This window comes from Eublepharis macularius, chromosome 9 (assembly GCF_028583425.1).
Source record: "Eublepharis macularius isolate TG4126 chromosome 9, MPM_Emac_v1.0, whole genome shotgun sequence".
Lineage (NCBI taxonomy): Eukaryota > Metazoa > Chordata > Lepidosauria > Squamata > Eublepharidae > Eublepharis > Eublepharis macularius.
The window spans coordinates 31,793,333-31,817,875 of NC_072798.1; the positions used below are offsets into that span (position 1 = coordinate 31,793,333).

Here is a 24,543-nt window from a genome sequence, read left to right on the forward strand (position 1 = left end):
CCCTCTCCCCCCAAACTTCTACACAACCCACCCCACCCTGTGGGTGGGCTTCCCTTTTATCCCTTCACCCATTCCCTGCTTCACCTGTCAGCCACGCCCCCTCCTGCACTCTAGCCATGCCCCTGGCTGATTCAGGCAGCTGCACCTGGGTTTGCTCTGCTGGCTGCCGTGGGCAGTCACACCTGTGCCTCCTTGGCTGGCTGCCAAGCTTTCTCTACTGAACTGGCTGCTTGGGACAGGCACACTTGTGCCTCCTTGGCTGGCTGCCAAGCTCTTCCTGTAGAGTGCCTCAGGCAGCCCCACCGGGGTTTTTTTTGCTCCCAGCTTTGCCTGGACCAGACTACTGTCTTCTAGCTGGCCTGCAGGCATGGCATGGCTCTGTGCTGCTTTGGCTGCCTCTCCTCCCTGGCTGGTAAGGCTGCTGGCTGACTGCCCTTGCTTCCTGCGCCTCCTCCCCTCCTGGGGGTCCTCACTTTCCCTGCCTGGCCCCCTGGCCTCGCACTGGAGGGTGGGGCTAGCTGGCTTCCACCTGCCTCGCCTGGCTCTCTGAGGCTTGGGTGCTTCTCTGCCCTCCTGTGGCTGGGATGCCTCCTTCCCCCCTTCAGTGGTTGGTCTGTTCTGGTCCTGGGTGCCCATTGGGGTGGCTAGGTGGCTGTCTCCCAGCTGCCATCCCGTCCTCCTGGTAAGTCCAGGTGCTGAGCCTCAGATCCTGGACAATCAGGATTTTTGTAATATTTGTAGGGGTAAAGTGTGATACTCTCTTATGGCAAAAGGTTTTAAAATAGGATTAAGTCTGTAAAGGCAGATATAGAATGTCAAATACATTTTCAGGGTTTTTCAGTTATGATAACTAAAACTATGAAATGAACACACATGTTCAGTGTGTTATTCATTCTGATCATCAGCCCCTTGTCATACACATATATTCTGTAAAATGGATTGAAGTTTTATTGATTAATGGTATTACTACTGTGCCAGAAGAAAAAATGTCAGTATAGAAAAGCAAAATGAGGCTTTCTTTTACTTCCTAACAAACTGCATATTGAAAGGGCTTTTTGTTTTTTTTAAAAATGTGCATATGATGTAGGTCTCTAATAGCTAGGTGGATTGATTTTAAAAAAACTTTATTTAAATCACTTTCTAGTTTACATTTGGTGGACACACCTGCATGTGTTTGTTGGTATAACAATTATAACTATTTGAAATTAAATAAGTTTATATTTTATCAGAATATAATATATTCTATTTGTATTTTATAGCTCTGAATATATACCCTACATGCCTTTTGTCCTATATCATTTATACTTGCTTAGGGAAGCAATTATGAAATTAAGAACTTTTATTTCTCTGCATAGAAGGAAATTTGGGCAAAAAATATTTTTTTCCAGAAGCAAGGATTAACAGTTTCTGACCAAAACAGTGTTTCTCCCCAACATGGAAAACAGTTCTTGCTGTTTGGCATGCTAAATATTGATAATGTGCATAATAATAAGTGCAGCAGATTATTCCTTGTGTCATATGCTTGACATCAAAAGTCTCATAATTTTGTTCCTGGTGTTTGTTATCATAGGTAGACAAGCAGTCTTTAACAGTGTGTTTGGAAGAGTGATATGGATTCAGTTTAATTAATGTAAGCTTAAAATAGATTCAGATGTTATGAACAGAAATGTATTATAACCTAAACTTTTAGGTTGTAATACTTAAATCAGTATTTTAAAAAATGTTCATGTCTACTTCAGTGAAAGATGTGGGAAACTGTGCATGGGCAGTAGTGATTCTACCCATCATGTCATTTTATAACATTTGACAACATGCAATTTTAAATTATTGTATATTGGAACAAATGCATGTTTGCCCTCTAACAAGATTTTAATCAAGGCTTTCATCAGTGCTAAACAGTTCCTTGCTTTCACATTTGCATACCAGGAGGGGGCCTGAGAGCATGAGTGGGTGGTTGTCATGTCCTAGTGATTAATGATCTTTAGGAAGCTGAGAGAGAGAGAGAGAGAAAGAATAATATATGCAGCATTTCTACCCCCTGCAGGAGGAATGCAAACACTATTGTGTGGATCTATGCACTGTTGCTGACTTCCTGGTAGCTAGAGAATTTCATACACTGCTCTACTACAAATAAAACTGTCAGGAGAGTGACAAGGATCAGAAAGCCAGGCTTTGGTTATTGAAAAGAATAGCTCAGGCACAGTGATCCAGAAAATTAATTTTGTAGGTGTTTGGGAGCACTACTGCTTAATAAGAAACCAGTAAAAAGGGCTTTTAATGGAAGGAATCCAAGCAGCCAAATTCTTGCAGTACTGAATTATGTTGAATTTCTTGCCCATCCTATTTTGCCGAGAATAGGTTACTTTGCAAAACATAGGTGTTTAAAGCAAAACCCAATCAACAACATGTATCTTGCTTTCTGCTAGCTTTTATAATATGTTGCTTTAAATAGAAGCACTGGTTATGTGTTGTGAGGGGAAAAAGAAAGTATTGTGAACATATGAGTTGAATACATAGTTTCTTTCCTGTCTGGAAGAGCATTTGTGGCTGAGGAGCAAGGGTGATTTTTTCCTTGCTCTTTTCTCACTGCAGTGCAGACCCCTGAATCATGCTCAGTGCTGTTCCTGCGCAGTCCCCTGACCTCTCAAGGAAACATTTTGTGGCATGTGGTGGGAGATGGAAAAGTTCAGTACTGCTCAGGGTACTTTAGTCCAACTCAATAAATCATAATAAGTACTTAGCACAATGGTTGGAGCAAGTAAGATTAGAGAGAAAAAAGTATTTGGGGTAACTAATCTTATCCTCTCAGCTTCAAATCAGTGGAATTTACACACTCATTCTGAGTGGATCCACTTATAAATATGTTAATTGCTTACTTTGTGCTTGTATTGAGGCTTGTAGTCTCAATATTGATACAAAACATAATTCATAATTGATTTCCCTGCCTCTGCATATAAACATCTTTACAGTATCCATAGTTACCCTGCATATTTTCTTTGTTTATACTTTTCTAGTTAAGCCAAGCACTGTACTTTCAGTAAATTCACATTAGAAGCCATTAAAATGTAATAATGATGCAAAGCAAATTGTGATTTTGTATGTTTGGTGTGCGGGGGGGGGGACTTGTCAGAATTGTAGCCTGGCAACCAGCAGGAGTCCAGGGGAGTGGGGATATGAGGGAGCACCATCAGTGATGACAATTCTTAATTTTTTCTCCCACTGGCTGTTGGAATGTCAGCAGGCAGTGGCCAATAGGGGATGGATATCTCCTGCTCCCAGTGGATATATGGCAGCTCTAATCAGAATGGTGACAGAAAGCGACTAGCAGCCCTTCTCAAACTATTATTGTTACAAAACTGGAACAATAAAATGACACAATATGGAATACAAATTAGTCAAACTATATGGTTCCAATGTGTTCTTTAAACATTGGTCCCTGTGCTGAAATCCAGTGGTGTGTGTTAGCATAGTAAATCTCTCATGCCGTTAAATCCCTGATCCAATTTAAATTTTGGAATTCTAAAATATATTTGTAGGTCATTGGAACATATGTGTTGCTTAATCAACAGACAGTATAAACTGGTGTGACATAATTATTCCAGCCAAAAAGAGCAGTGCACGTATGTAACCCAAAATTCCAAAAAAACCCTGAAAGTACCCCTGTAAGACTCATACATGACCACAGAAGTCACCACCTCCTATATAAGAATTGCAGGGGAATTATTATTTATTTGCTCTCAATCTATTATTCCCTGAATAAATAGTAGGGTAGTATAAAGTGCTTACCCTTCAGAATCAGAGCAGCCCACAGCTATTCCGTTCCCAAGGTTTCCATTCTCTTAGCTACTTGCAGGGAGTTGTCAGTCTTTTAATTAAAAATTCTGGCATTGGAACAGAGCCCCATGTGCCTGGTGGTGAGACCCTAGAAATTCCATGTTCATCTGTGGTAGACAGTTGCATTTACTTGCAAGTTTCTTACTGCTAAGTTGTACCTTCCACTTCAGATTGGAAGAGGCCTGATAACATAATCAAGACTACAACTGTGTCACAATTGAAAAAGAGGAAAGTGCATGCAAGAGCAGCTATCTCAAGAAAGTAAGCCAAGCCATAGGCTAAGGTCCGGTCACGTTGGCATTATATGCTAAAGGAGTTACACATGCAGGTCACATTAATATATTATCTCAAGAAGATGAACACTATGAAACGATACAAAGCAACTTTCATTCTCATCATTATACATGATGAGCCTGAAAAACAAGACCTGTTCAGCCCCACTCCCTCAACCTGGCTGCTGTCTCCAGCTGCTTCTGGCTAGCCTGGGTGTGTTCAGTGGCTTCAGTGTTCCTCAAATGCAGGGATTTACAAGGAGCCTGGCTGAGACATCTCAGATTGAGCTGTCACCACTTTCCACCATCATGGGTGCAAATAAAAGTATCAACAATATACTGAGCAAGTGATGTATCTAGCTGCCACTTGTCTGCTCTAGCCACAATGCAGAGGCCTGGAAACTGCATTTAAGCATAGTGGTCAGTCTTAAGTTTTACATGTGCTGTTTTGGTGTACAGTCACAACTGTTTGTGGGATTTCTCCCTCCTGTATACCTGCATGTGTTCAATGCAGTATGAACAAAACTTTTAGAAATAAGGAAAATGGAAAACTCAATAGGAGATAAGTGTCAGGTGGGTAGCCGTGTTGGTCTTCAAAGAGCAAAATTCGGGTCCCGTAGCACCATAAAGACCACCTAGATTTCCAAAGTATGAGTTTTTAATCCTCTGCCTGGATTATAAAACTCCTACCTTTTTCCATTCCTTTTATCTGACAAAGGGAGCTTTGACTCTCAAAAGCTCATCCCTTGGAAATCTAGGTGGTCTTTAAGGTGCTATTGGACCTGTAACTTGCTCTTCTAAATAGGAGACTGACTTACTCAGAAATTGGTAACCCTATCCCCCCAAATGTAGCCATGTGCTTGTTCAAGTGCCATCTGGCACAGCTGCAGCATAAGCTTCTAAATGGATGAGTGCACCCCTTGCACTGCAAAACTTCTTCCTCTCTCTATTTGCAACCCCCCCCCCCGACATTCACATCCCTTTATTCAAGCATTTTGAATACTGTCTGTGTGCAAAGCTCTGAATATTTACCTGGGTATAAACTCCATTTAGGAAAATTGGACTTACTTCTGAGTAAACATTCATTGAAGTATGCTACACGTTACCTAGTTTGTAGCTTATGATATAGTTGTGGGTTTTTTGTCCTTATAGTTTGTTACTGCATTGTTGCCTGCTGAGTGTAAAGAAATAAGGCAGCCTGGTGAAGCTGTTAACGTTTGGTCTAAGATCTGGGAGAGCCTGGTTTGACTCCCTCTGCCATGAAAGCTTGCTGGGTGATCATGAGCAAGTCATTCACTCTCAATGTAACCCTTGTCACAGGGTTATTATTGTGAGGATAAAATGGAGGAGAGAAGAATTTTGTACACTACTTAAACCTATGAAGTTTCTCTGCAAAGTTTGAATTAATTTAAAGTTCACTTTTCCTTCAAGCACGGCAGGAAGGCTTGGATAACTTGGTTTGCCAATTTGGTTCAGCCACCGACACTTTCAGTGCCTGCCATCTTTCTCTCACCGTCTCTGGCTGATGTTCTTCTGTCCTGGAACTCATATTAGTTCAAACTACTTTTTCCTAGCTTTGATCAACCCCATAAAGTAGAACTACTATAATCTGCTACAAGGATATTGAATCCCTGATCCCCAACTGCTGAAAAAATTATTCAGCCATCTTTCTGGCCTCCGCACTTTCAGCAAGATTTACCCACAAAATTGCAAGTACATTCTTGCAATTGGAACTGGAAGCTTGCTTTTTTAAATGATTTTTTAAAACAATTATGACAGTAGGGTTTCCTGATACCACAAAAGATGTTTTTTTAAAAAAATATAACTTTTCAGCAATCATGTCTCACTTATTAAGCTTCCATGAGTCAGAGCCCAGTGGGTGGTTTAACCTGACAGGTTGAAACAGAAAAAGTGAATTAAATATAACTACAAATGTAATTCAAATGAATAAAACACCAGTACATAATTTAAACAAACTAAAGTGCAAAATTATGATTAAAAACAACAACAGTGTGTTTCAGCATGTAAGTACCATCTTGTATATACAAATGAACAACTTACAATTATACAGTTATGTTAGTACATTTTATCTCCATATGTATAGAACCAGAACCTGATGCGTTTCAGCCCAAGAGCCTTCCTCAGTGGTGTATACTTACCAATATAATTAAGAAATCCAAAGTACCAGATCCTGCACAGACTGGACCTAAAATAACAAAAAAGAGAAAATTTTATATAATTGTCTAGATATTTCATGGGGAAAAAACTAATTAAATGTAAAATTCACAAAAATATAATAAATCACATTACTCCCACAAAGATATATAAAACAATTGTGGAGGAAATGCATTCAAATCTTCCCATGCCAAAATTTAAAGTACAGTGTGGGAAACTTGTCAAGATGAAAGATTTTTCATTTGCTCATATATCTACAATATTGGCATCCTTAATTCTGAAATGTTGCTACAATGCACAAGTAAATCCATATTAAAAATTCCCCCTGGCCCTGATTGAGACAAGACGAACCTCCCTAGAGCCAGGGACAACCAGTAGATGTTTGTCTGTTGGACGGAGCAGTATCCAGGGAATATATGGTGAGAGGCGATCCTGCAGGTATGCTGGTCCCAGTCTGCTAAGGGCTTTAAAGGTTAAGACCAAGACCTTGAACCTGATCTGGAATTCTATTGGGAGCCAGGGCAACTGATGCAAAACCAGTGTTATATGTGGGAAATGAAATAAATGGGAAAATGAAAGGCTTGAGGGTAATCATATTAATAATAACTATGCTTATATACTGCTCTTCTAGACAGATTACTGCCCCACTCAGTGGAGAACAAGGTCAATGTTGTTATTATCCAGGGCTTTTTTTCTGGGGAAAGTGGTGAGGGAACTCTCACCCGGGGCAACTCTTGGGAGGAGGTGGTGTGCCTCTCAATACATGTCCCAGGACTGCATGATGATGTCACTTCTGGGGAAGTGATGTCATCACACAGGCGTGGCTGCCCCAGGAGCGCTCCTGTGCTCCATGGGGGGGGGTCCGATTCAGCCTGGAATGGGCTGTTTCACCGCGGGGGAGCACTCCCCTGCCCGGCAGTGGCTGGATCTGGGCCATTTCAGGCCCAAATAGGGCCAAAATGGCCCGGATCAGCCTGGATCCAGCTGTTAGTTATAATACAAACAACAGATGGTAATGTTCCCAACCAACACAACAGAGCCACTGTGCGGTAGTAAAATATAGCTACAAGAATATACTTAAATATTATGAGGTGCCTATGCCAATTAAACAAAGTAAATTACAATAGTCAATACTTTGAAAATAGTCTGATTTGAAATTTGAAAATATTCTCAGTTATACTGTAGCTTCATTTGGTCAATATTGCCACTTTTAGTGAAATCAGCAAGCTTTCCAAGTTGGATGGGTCACGCTGTTGCCACACAGAAGAGCACTACCCTGCAGGTCAGCAGCCTGAACCTGGCTGTTTAGGGACTGATCTTGGCCATTATGGGCCTGAATTGGGCTGTAATGGCTGAAAGGGGCCCAAAATGGCCAAGATTTGGCTGCTGCCGGGCGGGGGAGTGTTCCCTCGCCTGGCAGAGACCCGACCTTGGCAATTTCGGACCCAATCCTGGCCATTTGGGGCCCAAATTGGGCCCAGAATGGTCAGGAGTGGACTGCTGCCAGGCGGGGGAGTCTTCTCTTGCCTGTCAGGGGCCCGATCCTGGCCATTTTGGGCCTGAATTGGGCCCAAAATGGCCCAAAGGGGCCCCAAATGGCCAGGATCGGGCCACTGCCAGGTGGGGGAGTGTTCACCTGCCCAGAAGAGGCCCGATCCTGGCCATTTTGGGCCCCTTTTGGCCATTTTGGGCCCAATTCAGGCCCCAATGGCCAGGATCGGGCCGCTGCTGGATGAGGGAGTGTTCCCCTGCCTGGCACCAGCCCAATCCTGGCCGTTTTGGGCCCTAAATGGGCCCCAAATGGCCAAAACAGCCCGGATTGGGGCTAACAGCCTGGAATGGGCCGATGCCAGGTGGGGGACACCAATCACATGGTTATTTTAAAGAGCCGCTGGAATGCCGTTCTGGGGCGTTCTGGCTCAAAAAAAGCCCTGTTGTTATCCCTACAATACAGCTGTGGAGCTGGGGCTAAGAGGAGTGGCTTACCCAAGGCCACCAGCTGAGCTCATGGAGTAGTAGGATTTGAACCCGCAGAGTGCTGATTTGCAGCCCAGTCACTTAACCACTATGCTACAATAGCTCCCTTCAGTATAAACACGCTATAGAATTTCGTTTTTTATCAGAAATAATTTTCTGTATGTATAGAAATGGAAGGCCAGGTATACTCCAGGTGACAGACTTCAGTTATCTACTTAGAAGTTAAATTAACTATTTTATTTATATAGTCATTAACTTCACTGTGTGATGCTTCAAAACTTCTTCTTTAAAAAAGCTTTGCATGGTTTTGCTTTTTTTAAAAAAAATCTTATGTGGCTGAAGCTATCACTTTAACCACCACCACCACCACCCTTTAGTTGTTATGGCAGTTAGTTAAAATTGCTGCAGCTAATATCTGTTACTTACAAATTGAACTGGGATTATCTTTGGGTCATCCTAAAAGTTAAACCAAGTTGTTGTTGTTAAATCAAGGTTAATTTTGCAACCAATCTGATCCAATAAGTTTATGATTTCAGGGGCAGAGAAAACATTTTAGAAGCTGTATCTCTGGATAAGTTGTGTTGTTTGAGTGTGGGCTAAAATTATAAGGCTGCCTGAATTGTTATATTCTTAAATTATTATGATTTTGTGCTGTTACATATTTATCAAAGCAAAAATAACACTTTGAATATTATATAGATTTTATGATGGGTATCAATTCAACCTCAGTGGTACTGCTGTTGGAATGTACTGTTTTCGTGTATATATTTACCTCAGTAACTTTCTGTATTGGAACAGGAGCCCAATGGCACTTTAAAGGTTAACTGGAACTAATTTCATTTGTTGTCTTCATATCTGAATTGAAGAATGTGGTGCCAACAAAAGCAAACAAATTTTTAAAATCTTTTTCAGCAATGCAATCAACCTTTTAAGTAATGTTCCAGCTTCTTGTTTGGATGTCCTCATCAGTCCATCAACTCAAGAAGATACAGAAGAAGAAACTGATATAAAATACAATGGCATGAATATGGATGCAATTCAAGTGCTATTGAAGTTTATGGAGAAAAGAATTGACAGGGTAAGGGCAGGCCATGTGGCATTATATGGCAAATGTTCATAGCTCTCCCAACATAGTTGTTTTTTGTTGTTCTTTGTTTGTTTTGGTGAAAATCAGTTGCATGTTGAATAAACAGTCTAGGGAGAGCAGTTTTTGTCCAGAAAATGGCCGAAGGGGAAAAGATATGCTACAACCTTGTACTTTTGTCCCAGACTCATGCACAGCCTCCCTCAGCTGGTTTTTGAGAGAGAGAGAGCATTTCACGCACATACTGTTTATTGTCTAGTGTGGTCTCAAGTATTGATATGAGATGTGATAACAGGAATCTGTGAACCGATACTTGCAGTATTTTTAACTATTGAGGAAAAGGTTTAAACCCGATTGCCCCTCAGCCTTGAGCCAAATGGGGTAATGGTGGTGCACAACTGCTATTTATAGTTAAAATACCTAGAGATGTTTGCCAACTTGCATTGCCGCATCTGGTTTGGACTTAACCTTATGACCTTGTCTTAAAGCTTTCATGGTTAGAAGCTGGTCTCTAAAAATGGAACATGAAGCAGTATTGGGCTATCTAAAGTTTTATTATTGTTGTGATATGATTTGTGTAGGATTTTCCTAGAGACCCCAAACACAAAAGTGTAGAATGAAGTTGATTGACCGTGTTAATAAACTTTATTAGGTACTATAGATATATAAAATTTCTTTTTCTAGCCTGCTCATTTTTCAGACTTTCAGGATCCTCTGTGCCCATGAAAATATAAAATGATTGTGCTTGTTTGTGTCACTGATGATGTAGGTGGCTTCACTAACACAATAGAAAACTTATTTTCTATTGCCGTCTTAGCGGGAGCTAAGATGGCTTGAGCGAGTGTGGCAGCGATCTCGGGACGAAGAGGCAAGATCATCTTACAGGACGTTTATGAAAGCCTATGAGGTGGTGGTGAAGGCTGTGAAGAAAGAGTTTTATGCAGTCTCCATCGCGTCAGCTAGCTCATGCCCGGCAAAATTGTTTAACGTGGTTCGGTCATTGGTCTCCTTGCCAGAGGGAGGCCATCAAATTTTGAATTCAGATATTAGCTGTGCGGCTTTTGGGAGCTTTTTTGCTAATAAAATCTTGTCTCTCCGCTGTGACTTGCCAGCCACAGTTGATTCAGTGAATGAGCTGGAGACCCCTTGGCCGTCTTCGGGGCCGATATTTGATCATTTCAGCCCACTCTCTGGGGAGAAAATTGACAGGACCCTGCAATCAATTAGGCCCACCACATGTCCCTTGGACCCATGCCCATCGTGGCTGGTAAAGGCCAGTGCCAAGGGGCTGCAGTCCTCGCTGGAGGACATTGTTAACCTATCCGTAGGCTCTGGGGGTTTTCCTGGGCCATTAAAGGAAGCTGTGGTGAGGCCTCTTTTAAAGAAACCATTGCTGGACCCCACTGACCTGGTCAGTTACTGCCCGGTTTCGAACCTCCCGTTTCTGGGAAAGGTGATTGAGCAGGCGGTGGTGAAACAGCTGCAGGGCTTCCTGAAGAATGTCTCAGCCCTAGACCCCTTCCAGTCTGGGTTCCGTCCGGGACATGGGACAGAGACGTTGCTGGTCGCCCTCACAGACAATCTTCGTAGACATCTGGATCGAGGTGGCTCGGTGCTGCTGATATTATTGGATCTGTCGGCAGCGTTCGATACAGTCGATTACGATCTTCTGACTCACCACCTCGCCAATGTGGGGATACGAGGGACTGCCTTACAGTGGCTTGTCTCTTTTCTCCATGGTCGGGGACAGAGGGTGGCACTTGGGGAGAAATTGTCATCCCGCCCCCCTTTGGTGTGCGGGGTCCCACAGGGAGCAATATTGTTTAACATCTGTATGCGCCCCCTTGCCCAGTTGGTGCGAAAATTCGGACTTGGGTGTCATCAATATGCAGATGACACTCAGTTGTATCTGATGACAGACGGCCAGCCCGGCTCAGCCCCAGATGTCCTGGAACATGCATTTGCAGCTTTGACTGGTTGGTTGAAGCAGGTCGGCTGAAACTGAACCCAACGAAGACAGAGGTCCTGTACTTGAGCCACGGGGGATTAGGTTCGGGACTCCGGCTCCCAGCCCTCGATGGGGCACCATTAGTGCCAGTTCCAGGGGTTAAGAGCCTGGGGGTGATCTTGGATGCCTCCCTGAAAATGGAGGCACAGGTCACAGCGGTTGTCAGGTCCTGTTTTTTCCATCTGCGGCAGACCAGGCAACTTGTCCCTTACCTGTCAACCCGTGACTTAACTACAGTGATCCAAGCAACCGTCATCTCTAGGCTAGATTACTGTAACTCGCTCTACGCAGGGCTGCCTTTGAGCCTGACCCGGAGATTACAGCTGGTACAAAATGCAGTGGCGCTTGTTATTACGAGAGTGCCAAATAAGGCGCATATAACACCATTCTTACGTGAGCTGCATTGGTTGCCAGTGGAGTACCGGATCAGATTCAAGGTTCTGGTATTGACCTATAAGGCCCTGTGTGGACTGGGACTAGCGTATCTACGGGACTGTCTCTCCCCATATATTCCCCAGAGGACACTCCGATCAGGGGACAAACAGCTGTTGGTGGTCCCTGGCCCCAAGGAGGCCCGCCTAGCCTCAACTAGAGCCAGAGCCTTTTGGGTCCTGGCTCCCACCTAGTGGAATGCTCTGTCTGCTGAAATCAGGGCCCAGCAGGACTTACTATCTTTTTGCTGGGCCTGCAAGACAGAGTTGTTCCACCAGGCATATGTTTTAAATGTGTTGTTTTTAATAAATATGAATTTTAACTGTATTTTAATTGTATTTTAATATGTTGTTTTCTGCCCTGAGCCCGCTTGCGGGGAGGACGGAATACAAATGTGAAATAAAGAATGAAATAAAATTTACCTGAAAATGCAATCCAAATGTATGGATTAGTCTTCTTAGTAGAAAGGTAATTCCCCGACACACTACAGCATGAAACCGTTACTTCATCTTCACCACAGGTCAAATACTGTGTGCTTTCAGACACATAAATGGCCCTCAGCTGTTACAGAAAAGACATGGGTGACCTACAGTGGGAACTGTAGATGCCTATCCTCCAATTCTGAGAAACACCGTAGAAACAATATGAAGTTTAGAAGGAAATGTTAGTGTCACTAGAAGAAAAAAAACTAATTGCCTATGTACTCTTATTATAATTCTAGGGGAGTAGCTATCGGGAAGGTCTCACTCCGGTTCTCAGTTTACTAACAAGATGCTGCCGATCCCATCGGAATATAAGGAAGTTTATCAAAGCTCAGGTGAGGTACAGATAGTTAGATAACAAAACAATTGAAATAAACAATTTCTGATACATTTTAATAACTAATATTAATAATACACATGATAACATGCTGTACAGCATGTAACATTGGTTTGATCATTGTTCACTAAACTTCCAGTGGGTTGGAGATAGATGTACACATTTGAGAAAGGGCTTGGTGGTATAAGGGGGGGCATAAATGAGACTATTAATGCTTGATATCACAATGGGAATTTTACATAATTTTATGCATATTAGGAACTTTTCATTTTATTCTTCCCCATCACCCCATACAACTGCTCAAAGTGCATTCTGGAGACTTCCAGTGACGAATATCAGGCTAGGGATCAAGTAAAGATACCCCTGTATAACATGATTGTGCATGCTAATCCATGGATTCTTCTGAAACTACTGAAAGATTTACTTAAAATAAGATCGGACATCTAGCAATCTGTGCATCTCTTCACCCCATATAATGTAATGGCGAACACAGGTAGGGTCATCTGGAGGGAGAGGTTTTCTTTTTATGAAAGTCTGCTCGGACAACCTGCCTTTATGAACAAAAGTTTTCTCTCAATATTAGGTGTTACTCCTCAGGTGTTCACAGCTACTTTTAGTTGAATGTTCCTCATAGAATGCAAAATCACCTGGTAGTGTATTCCTGCAGTCTCAGCAAAAGTCAAGCAACACAGAGTCAGGGTCTGAAAATTCATTGTGTTTAAAGATGGAGGCCTTAACTGGACCAATTCAGGGCCAAAAATGTACCAGACTAACAGTCATGCCCATGAGTATCCCCCCCCTGTCCTGCCCCATGTGGACCATGGTTGAAAATTGCTGGTTTGAGACCTTGGGTCAAATGCCATTGGCCAGTGATATCCAAATGTCCACCTTTGCAAACTGGAATTTTCTCCTCACAAACTGGGATTCTAAACTGGTTTAACATCCCAGTTTTTGGAAAGAAAACAAACTCTCACGTTTGGATATTTCAGTATTCTTACAAAAAGAACTGTTTGAACCCTCTGCCTGATATCTGATTGTTGTAATATTGAAGATTGTTAATAAAAGTTGCTACTTGAGACAAATATTTGGAAATCCTAGGATAAAGAAATAACATTTTGTTTCAAATTACTATAAGAAAGGTACTGCCTAGTCACTCTATCAAATTCTCAACATGGCTAAATCTGTGAATACAAATCCAGAGATTGCAGCCATGTATAGTCAAAACAGAGCTTTCTATAAACCTGAAAAAGCCCTAGGTTTGCAGAAAAATGTGAAATCTGTAAAAAAGTATATTGGGGATTAGCCCCCCCCCTCAAATAATAGAAGCAATGCCTATAGCTTTAAGAAACTCATTGACTGCTGTAGTTGTTGCTAGACAACCACTGCAGTATTTCCAGCCTTCAAGCCTTGGTTTCTGTCAGTAAAATGCAGGGGAGAGAGACAGGCTCCTTTCTAGGGCTAGGGCATTTTAAGGGAGGGCTCATCATGGCCAAGCCTTGTAGCAACTACTGGGTGACTTGATACCACATGGCTTGCATGACTCACTCAGGACTGGGTGCTTGCTGCTGTTTAACATCAGTCACTCCATGAATGCCAGTGTGGTGTAGTGGTTAGAGTTCTGGACTAGGATTTAGGATACAAAGGTTCAAATCTCCGCTCTGCCATGGATGACCTTGGGCCAGTCTAACTTCACAGGCTTGTAAGGATAAAATAGAGAAGACGAGAAAAGTGTAAGCTGCTTTTGGTCCCCAGTGGGGAGAAAGGCAAGGTATAACTGAAGTAAATAAATAATAAATATAACTGAAGATGGGAGGTAGATAAAAGATTGGTAGGAGGGTGAGAAGCAGAGAAGGAAGCAGGGAAAGGTGAAGATATCAGGGTTGCCAGGTGTAGGTAAAGAGGAAATAGTGTGGCGAGGGGGATACAGGGGGAAATGATGTGCGCCCCACAAGTCCTTTCATGCATCTGAGCCTGGTCCATCAACTGAGACTGCACAGCTGGTCCTTAGTTTTCCTGAGGAGAGGCTGCCAAGTGGAGGAGGGAAAGGAGGGAAAGATAACGGTAGATTTACTGGTAGGTGAGTGGGAAGAAAGCTATGAAGGCTTTCAGGGGAGGGAAAGAGGAAATAGTGGGGGAAGGGGAAACAAGATGCTCCCCACAAGTCCTTGCAGGTTCTGCACTTGTAAATACGTCTTTTGTGTAGGGTAGTAGTCTTATGCTATCTTGCCAGAATGGCCAATTGTCCTCTAATCTTGGGAAGAGAAGATACTACCTTTCACAGATGCCCTGGATGTCCAGTCTCTGTTAGCTAGTCAGAAAAAAAGGAAGTGTGCCAACACTTTCCAATGGGGATTAACTGCTTTTTTGTCTTCAGGTGTTGCCTCCCTTGAGAGATGTATCCAATCGTCCTGAAGTTGGCACAACACTGAGAAACAAACTTGTGCGTCTTATGACTCATGTTGATCTAGGAGTGAAGCAAATTGCAGCAGAATTTCTTTTTGTTCTGTGCAAGGAAAGAGGTAACGGCTGGCTTTTGTGGCTTGAAGTAGTCCCTTGCTTGTCACCTATTGGCAAATAAAAGCTTCCAATCAAGGAAGCTTGGATCACTTGGAAGGAAATAGGGTCTTTCAAGCTGTTTAGAGTTCCACAAATGACCTACCTACATAAAATGTGTATCTAGGCAAGTTTTAAAATAAAGTGGGCTGCTAATGAGCGGCCCACAGTTGTACTAGCATGAAAAAGTTAAACTTATCTTTTTTTTGGACATACTTTATCTAATTTCATTTAAAGTAATGTCTTGCCACAGAATTTAAGTTTAAATTATAAATCAGGTTTTAGAATGAGGCTCTCTCTGGCTGACAGTCCTTTGCATGGGCCCCTGCACATTTTTCTGTCCAGAATCAAATCTTTATTTGCCCCTGACAATTTTTTTATTTCTGCTAAAGGGGGAGGGGAGTGTCATTTGAAGATTTCATGTACCATTTAAAGATATACCTGTTTATTGCTAAATCAAATGCACATTCAGACAAATCGAGTATAAAGCACATCAAAGGACAGGCTAGTAAGATTGTGAAATCCACAGTTTAAAGATCTTGATAATGTAAGGTTTTTAATTGAACTCTGCATAAATAAATTGTTTCTTTATCTGCTTGACTTTTTGCAGTTGACAGCTTACTGAAGTACACTGGCTATGGCAATGCAGCAGGGCTGCTGGCAGCAAGGGGCCTATTAGCTGGAGGAAGAGGGGAAAACTGGTATTCGGATGATGAAGATACAGACACTGAAGAATACAAATCTGCAAAACCAAAGTACATTATTGTTTATCCCCACACCTCCTGCTGTTAAAGCCAAAGTGTTCCATGTTTTACATTTCTCTTTCTTTTGCCTTCATTTCTACCTTTTCTCAAGAGTATATTTTCAAACTGTACCATCTCATATAGGCCATTTCTTTCCTTCAAAATCTATTTCAGGCTTGCCTTCCTGTCTTTCTCATCTTTAAAAACATAGTTGACCAGAATCTTAGCATTTCTTTAAGAACATAGCTACTACTGCTATTTTTTCTCTTAGAGAGATGCATTAAAAAACCTGTCAAAGATCCATACTTTTCAAAAATTTCTCATGTCCAGCTTTAATATGTATCTCTTACAAAAACAAAATCTACCTGACCTTTTTAAGAGAGATCTTGAACATTTCCTCCTCCTGAAACAAATTTAAGCCTTTTAAATTAAGAGCCAAAATTTTAAGATTCCGGGATAAAAAAGAAATGGGGGGGGGAAGCTAAGTGGGAGGCCTTGGTAATATGTTACCATCTTCTAACCAAGACAAATTCCCTAGCTTCTGTAACTGTATGGATTGCTCTGTTCCCTTTTGAAACACACAATAAGTTTACAACATGTACCCTAGTTGTATCTTATTTTTTTCTTAGCTTGGAAGTCAGAAACTGCAACTGTCGCCTTATAGACAAAATATCTGGATGTAAATAATTAAGGATTAGTATCTAATGATCATCAACCATTAATTTATGTCAATTATATAACCAAGCCAATATTTGCATCCTTAATTCTGAAATGTTGGTAGTATATCTCTTGGTTTACCATATCTTAAGACTGCTTTTGCATCTATTCTGTATGCTATTCCAATACATATTGCAGTGTGGTTTTTAAAAACTAGCTAACCTTTCAGAACTTCCTCAAGCTAGCCCACCAACTCTTTCCTTTCAATATTCTAAGGTTAACAGCAATGTTTCATGCTGTATTTGTGGGATTCAACTCAACTGTCTTCTTTTTCCCTGTCAAGTTTTTACACTCTTGTAACATACTCTTCTTTCTCTTTGACCACCTGCAAAAGTGTCTCATCTGATACTAGTTTCCAATATTGTCACACTCCATTTTACATTGCAAAACAAAAATTGGCACTCTTACAATTTAGAATCTTGTATCTGTCTTTCGAATTATATTATTTAACTGTGATTCCATTCCTTCATGGCTATCCTGTTAGAGGTACATTTGAGAGCTGTATCATCTCATACAGGCCTTCAAAACCTGTTTCAGGCTTGCCTAGCTGTCAGGGCTACCCAAATACTTTAAAAATTGTTTATCGGTGACTTTTAGATGCTCCAAGAGTTGTTTGCTAAGGAAGCCACAACAGTTAAATTAATGCAAATTTATAGGACAAAGAAAGCCATCGATTATTTTTTAGTATTGTTTAAATCTAGGTATTTCATAAAATCTGAGATTTTAGATGATGATTAGAAAAAAAATTAACATTCAAATGTTTTTAATTTTTTTATTTTTTTACAATAAAATGGCTCCCGGAAGATAAACTCTTTCTCATTCTCTTCTCTCCTCACCCACCCCCTTAACCAAGCATTAACCTTATCACAGGTCATTTAGAAGAGCCGATGCCTAATCCCATGGACGAAATGACTGAAGAACAAAAAGAATATGAAGCCATGAAACTCGTCAATATGTTTGATAAGCTTTCTAGGTAATGTAGCTATGTTGGCTTTCATTTCAGAGGGGAAATTCCTTGGTCTGGGGCGACTTTCCTTATGAGCTGTTGGATTCACTGCCATATTTGAACTTTTGCAACTGTTGTTGTGTATTAGGTACTCTCTGATCTAAGAATATTTTATCAGGGAATAGAAGTGTAATTAGCAAATATTATCTCAGCCTTTCAACATGTACCATGTAAAGTTCCTTGTAAAGTCTCCACAGCTAATGTCACACTTTAAAAAGTTGGATCACAGACATGAAATTGCAGACGATAAATTAGACAGTATAATTAAATTATTGATTCTTGCACCACTTTCTCTAGATAATACTAGCAAAATAATGCCTTCATGCGTCTTGATTTTTCAGTACCCAGCATGACAACTCCATTTCTACAAGATTATTGTAAGATGCATGAAGATCCCCTAGCTATTTTGTTAGTATATATTTTAAAGACATATATGTTCCTAAGGGAACCTATTTGCATGCATTCCAAACAAACAGAAATCAATTGTTTCCAGATCTTGTTTAATACAAGAAATAATCTAGTTATACTTTGTCCAGGATGGGTCAGGCTAAGCAGCTCTGAGTCTCCCTTGATGGCAGAACACCTGGGAGTTCCACATGCACTGTTTTGCATGCCATAGAAGGCATGCAATATAATATAAATATATAAATATAATAAAATAAATAATAATAAAATAAAATAAATATAATAAAATAAATAATAAAGTAAAAAATGTATTACATCAAAGGAGTGCTTGAAACAAATGAGTGAATGTTCTATCTCAGGTCATAGTTCTATGTAGAGCTGGGAAACCTGTGGACTTGAAGCACTCTTTGTAGCTCATGGGCTATATATAGTGCTTAGAAGAACAGCTGATGTTGTCACACAGCAAAATGGTAATGGATCAGAAATAAAGTAAAAAGTTGTCCAAATCCCATTGTACCAACTCCAGTGATGTGAAAGAAATTTTGAATATTGAGAATAAAGAGTTCTAAATATAGATAGTACTTTAACATAATACATACTTAAAATGTAGTTTGACACCTGTTGATGTAATGTATATATTAACTTGTATGCTTTATAGTCATATCTTTGGTCCTACATATAATATATAAAGATATGATTATCCAAAAGGTTGACCATTCCAAATGTATAGTCCAATCAGTATTTCTGAAAATGCTCATAAAATCAGACGTAAATTTTAACCCTTTGTTGAATAGTTTCTGTTTATAAAAAAAATTGTTTCCTTTAAAAAAAATTGAAGCCATGCCTTAAAGGCAATGTATATAAAACCAGTTTGGTCCAGTGACTGAAGAATTGGACTTGAGTTTAGGATGTGAATTTCAGTGTACTTAACTAGATAATTTATTTAAGTACATCCAGTCACAGCACTCCAAAGAGCTTAGGTTGGCATACATGGTTCTCCTTCCTATGCCTACAATAGATCTGTGAGTTAGTGTTAGGTGAATTATTAGTGTCAGGCCTAAGGTCACTCAGTGATCTGTGAGGGGCTTTGGACCAAGGTCCCTCTGGTCTGAGGGACTACCAGTCTGTCTACAACACCATGTTGGTTCTGTCAGATGAGCCACTCTCTCTTCTTGTAGTTCAGCCTCTAAAAAATAGCCTAAGTGTTATTTTTTCAGACCCATTATGAATATGTAAAATGTGCCCCCAATACCACAGTCCCTCAGACCATATCTCATGAACTGTGATAACTATTTTAAGAAATTATCATACCAATGTCTGTGGGTTTTTTAAAAAAAAATCTCATGGGTCACTGTGTTTGTGAATATTAGACCAATTAACTTCAAGCTTTATTTTTCTGGCTTTTTTCATTGCAAAGTTATGAACTAGCCCCCTAAAGTCAATTTCTCTTGCAAGATCACACTCATTAGACAAGACAACTATTCTTGCCCTATTGGGAACATATACAGTTTTGGATGTGTGCTAGCTTGCTGAAATTTCTTCAGCTTCTTCCACAGTCACTGGCAGCATGAAAAAAAATCTGTAGGGCTATGCTCCCTTCACTGAAAATTAGTTACCACAGATTTAATCTCTATATTGAAATCATTTTCATCCTGATTGTATTCATCTGCTTCCCTAGTTACTGTATTATTGCCTGACTGCAGAAAGGCCTTGTCTGATTTGAAAAACTGAAGGACAGATTAGTGTCCTTTAGCTTCTTTTTGTTCTCTTTCTTTTACATTCTTGAATTTCTATCTGCCTGCTTTGTATTTATAGCCACCACCAGACATGGCAGCATGGAGCGTGTGTGTACTTACATATATTTTGGGCCTCCAGATCCTACCAGAAGCAGCAGCCACACTTACTCCCACTGTCTTATGGTGCTTTGCGCTTCCCACCAGATGTCCTGCATATGCCCAAAGAACTTTGGGACTGGTAGTTCTTGATATGATAAATGTGGGATGCCCAGCAGTTCAGAATGTTGCTTAAGCTTGCAGTTAGCACTGCTTCTGATTGGCTCCAGCAGATCTCAAGATCTGGACAGTATAAACAGAGATACAAGAAAATAAGTTTCTATATATGTCCTCAGGCTGATTTACAGTTTAGATAAACAAGGAAATAAGCTTCTGTATATGTTCTCAGGCATGATGTGCAGTTTGTCCTCTTGTTTTTTCCTCCTGGTTATGGGGACTGCGGTCTGGGTTGGGCCCCTCTGAACCCCAGTAAAGTGTACGTTTCTTCCCCCCATATGGGAGCCCTGTCCATAATGTGGCCTCCTGAAACAAGAACAGAGTTGGACTTTAGTATTAGACATGCTATATAAATTGTTTAAAAAGTAAAAGCCATCTAGTAATAACATTTTTGTGTAACTGAAGAAACTCAGTGTGCGGTTTAGACATTTAAAATGCTTTTTCGTTACTGAAGTACTAAGAATGTTCTTTGTATGGTTCCTTTACTAGAAACTTTTACACAGTATTCCAGAAGTGTATTATATATCTAATGTTTGAAACTTTGTTTTTCTAAAACAAGTCTCTGAATTGCATACAAGCATTAACTGAATTTATTTCTCATACTATATCAAATATTAGCCTTTCACTAAATTAATTACATCTCATTTTTTTAAAAAAAATAACTAAATGAAACCTCAAAGATGTAGGTCTTTGTGTTGTTCAGCTTGCATGAATGAAAGTTCTCAGTGTTAATTAAAATGCTTTATAAATATTTTCCTGTATTATAAACTGGTGGCACAATTATGAATTAATTGACTAATTTAAAATGTCAGGGTGCTTTTCCAAGCCAACACTGTATTAATAGTAGGAATTCTTTCGCTGATGAAACAGTCCCCAATTATCACAGTTTGGGTTTTGTTGTACATTGACAAGAAGTCAACAAAAATAGTATGTAACAGAACCTGTTTAAGTAGCAGCCACACTCATTAAAAATACTGAATTAATCACAGTGATGACTGAAGAAAGCAGTTCCTCCATAGGTTTTCCTCTGCTTTTCTAATCATGGAACAAAATGGTGTACATAAAAGGATTGGCACTATTATGTAGCACTCAATTATAGGGAGGTGAATAGGTTCCCAATACACTATTTTCTCAAAGGAGCAGACCGGTGTTTGCAATATGGTTGTTTCATTACAGACAACCGTCATTAGTTCCATGTGTTAACACTGACCTGTTGTTCACAGAGCATGCAAGAAAGAAAGACCCTTGAAAACAAGGGAATGGTTTTTTGGAGTCGTTATCTAGCTAAATGGCAAGTGGAAAGCAAACAGAAGCAAAGATTGTATACATGAATTTGAAGGGATTCATGGGAGATTGGCAAGCAGAGAATAATGTGTTTTACCAGGGATTTTATCATGACGTGTTATCCAGTAATTATTAGTTCATGCTTTTTAATTTGGGGGGAAATCTTACTAATGGGGAGCACTCACTCATATATAGAGCTTGTTCAAGGATTTTTTATATAATATGTTCAAACATGTATCATCATTAGGAATAAAATTATTGGAAATGCTTTCAAAATCCCAATACTGCCTCTCGGGGATGAAATAGGAATTTGTGGTAGTTTAGGATGATTCCTCTAAACTACCTTTCTGGGATGGTTATGACACATGTGGACTAACTTTCTCAGAGGGAGAAGGCACTTCTAGGCTTATGTGCTTGTGGAAAAATATTTCATACTTGAGGAAATGGCATTAGTCATTTGGTCACCTAGTGCTTGAGATGTGCCAAGCAGTTTTCTGCTATACAGAAACATTGCATGCAAATGAGTTAAAGCTTCTTTTCATCTTAATGTCCCTGTACCTTTTCCTGAACCTGTTACTGTCACTCAGGAGAACCGGGATACAAAGATTAGGGCAATATGTTATACCTGGAAACTACTGCACTTTCTGTTGCTCTGATCTTATTCAGTTAATGGTGGAGTTACTGGTACAAAGCACCTAACTTAAATGTTCCTTATAAATTGGTGGAAAGGCACAAAGGGCTTCATTCTGCGAGATAGGATCGGCCACTACTAAAGAAAGTAGAGACCTTTTAAGATGAGAAGCAGAGGGAAAGACTGACATCCTGGATATGAATTTTTTGTTTAAACCATCTGTGAATTTACTACAAAGGCTTTCAGGGGGAAAGGATCAAATTGTTTCCATCTCTGGCCTTACAGCCTTTGCCCTATAATCCACATATAATAAATGAAGTGATAATCAAATGTGAAACAACGAAAGGCTTAAATAAATCTTTGCTAATACTATTTGATTGGCTTAATCAATAATTAATCATCTTTATATGAGGCTGTAGCTCGTGGAGTAGATATAATTGGATTAGCTGTGAGAGGCCTTCAGAGCTTTGAAGAGATTAAAATGGCTGTCAATCCTGTAATTAAACAGCCACAAACAAAAGCAACAGTTTAAAGGCGGGGGCTGGGGGTGGAGAAAGCTGACAATCAAAATGAATCCATGAGTACTTGAGCACCACTAGAGGTTGGCTGTGTACCACGAATCTCTGTTCCTGACTGACTTCTTTTACTCAGTGAGATGAATATGAATCCAACCATGGGTTTGAAATAGAAGGGGTGGACGTGCCCAAGTGACAGGTGAAAATTCAGTAACCATATCAGCATTGAGAATAAATAGAGAACGTGTCCTTTATTTTTAATTTAATCAGTGAACCTGTCCTTGTCCTATTTAGTGATTTTAAATTTTTTCCTCTATAGTTCTTAATTGGCTTAGCAAATTTGGCCTTCCTGAATGATATCTATCAGTGTTGAGCCTTTGTTCCCCACCCCCCTTCCCCAGTTCTGCTTTGTGTGTCGAAGCCCCTGTTCACCCTTTCATATCTAGAATCTGTGCGTTGTCAAAAATGACAACCATGACATGGCTTCCTAGGTTCTTTATGGCAGCCCATTGGTAGAATTTCTGTGTCCATTTGTTCTAAATAAATCTGTTTTGTTACCAAAGTGAATTTGAATATGAGTTCAGAACTTTCACATTTTGCAGCTCTGTGTTAAATATGTATGTTGTGACCATACATTGCCATGGTTGAGTATCCTGGTGATTTTTTCCCCATAATCTTTTTTTCCCCCAGAGACAAGATGATAACACCTATGGGAGTGGGACCAGATGGCACACTGACTCCTCTGGAAGAAACAATTTGTCAGTACCAAACCAATGAACGAGATAGTTTGGACTCTGACTAGAGCATTGGCTGCTTCACCGTCTTACCCACCTTTCCTTATGTTCACAGTATCTTTTATTATCTAAATATTAGACACTTTCCCTCTTAGCCTAGTGGTACAGCAACTGTTTTATCAATCAGAATGTTCAAATTATAAATTCTGTGGTGTAATATTAGCATTTCTAAGGCCTCAGTTTATATAGCAAGACCAATCCAATTTATTAACTTAAAACTAATTGTAATTCAGTGGAACAAAGTGTGCTGTGAAATTAAAATACTAAAATGTTAATATTTATTTGTGATGTTCCTTCTTTGTAAAAAAGTTGCATGCTGATTGGGTTGCCTTAACTCATTCTCTAATCAATGGAAGGAGGTAGGATGGCTAATTGAATTAAGAAGTTATGTGAAATCAAATTGAAATCAATACTGGTTCTGACAGTTTTACTGTATTGAACAGATAGTCATAACCAGATTTTTATATCCCTCTTCTTTTTCCACACTATCCTAATTAGTAAACAGTCTCTAAAATTAGTAGACAACCTCTAAAACACATTTGATTGGTATTAAGCCTGTCAAACTTAACTTATAAACTAGAAATCATTTTTGTACCCCATTGATGGGGCGGGCTCTGCTGCCAGGAGGAGCAGGTGTCAAGAGGCGCCCTGTCCAGCTCCCCTGCCCCCTCCACTCAATGTAAGTTCAGGCAGTGGGGTGGGAATTGAAGTGTGGCCCATGAATGTCTGGCAGGGTGGCGGGGAGGCTCCACTGAGGACGTTCATTCTCTGACAGATGGAGCTGCTGGCGTCTGATAAGCCAGGCAGAGTAGAAGGCAGAAGTTACTGCAGGGAGGTGGGGGATGTGGAGCGACATCTTCAGATCCCCTCCTCCTCCTCCAGGAGCATGGACCACCCTCCATTTCGCTGTTTGTGGAAGCAAGGATGGACGGGGAGGGGGTAAATGGCGGCCCCTGGAGCAGTTTCTCTGCTCCTGCAGGCTGTCAGTCCGCAGGGGTGGGGGTTATCACCCCTGCTCTGGGGCGTAGCTCTCAAGGTACAACCCGCATTCTCATATCGTTGTGATGCAGTGATTGTTCAAATGGCGCCACCACAAGTCTGTGGGTGCTTTGCACTCCCTTCTGGCCTCTCGTGTGGTTTCCAGTGGGCATTCCTGTCACTCATTGTAGAACCTGCCCCCCCCCCACCTGCCTCGCCGGATCCTGGGGGCTGCTTCCGAGTGCTGCAGGCATTCTGGTCCCACTTTTCAGGGAGGGGGAACCTGTCTCCCATGGTAGCAATGGCG

The 24,543-nt window shown here is 40.7% G+C and overlaps 1 protein-coding gene across 1 annotated transcript in view; it reads left to right on the forward strand.

Annotated features, from left to right (window-relative positions):
* RIC8B (RIC8 guanine nucleotide exchange factor B) overlaps nt 1-23,504 on the forward strand; it is a 46,191-nt gene extending 22,687 nt beyond the window's left edge. Inside the window, exons 5-10 of the mRNA XM_054988710.1 lie at nt 9,171-9,336; nt 12,504-12,599; nt 14,976-15,120; nt 15,765-15,909; nt 17,468-17,587; nt 23,155-23,504. Coding sequence (XP_054844685.1) covers nt 9,171-9,336; nt 12,504-12,599; nt 14,976-15,120; nt 15,765-15,909; nt 17,468-17,587; nt 23,155-23,266 — 784 coding nt within the window. The 3' untranslated portion in view covers nt 23,267-23,504. The remainder of the gene's footprint in view (nt 1-9,170; nt 9,337-12,503; nt 12,600-14,975; nt 15,121-15,764; nt 15,910-17,467; nt 17,588-23,154) is intronic.
* Nucleotides 23,505-24,543: the final 1,039 nt, after the last annotated feature.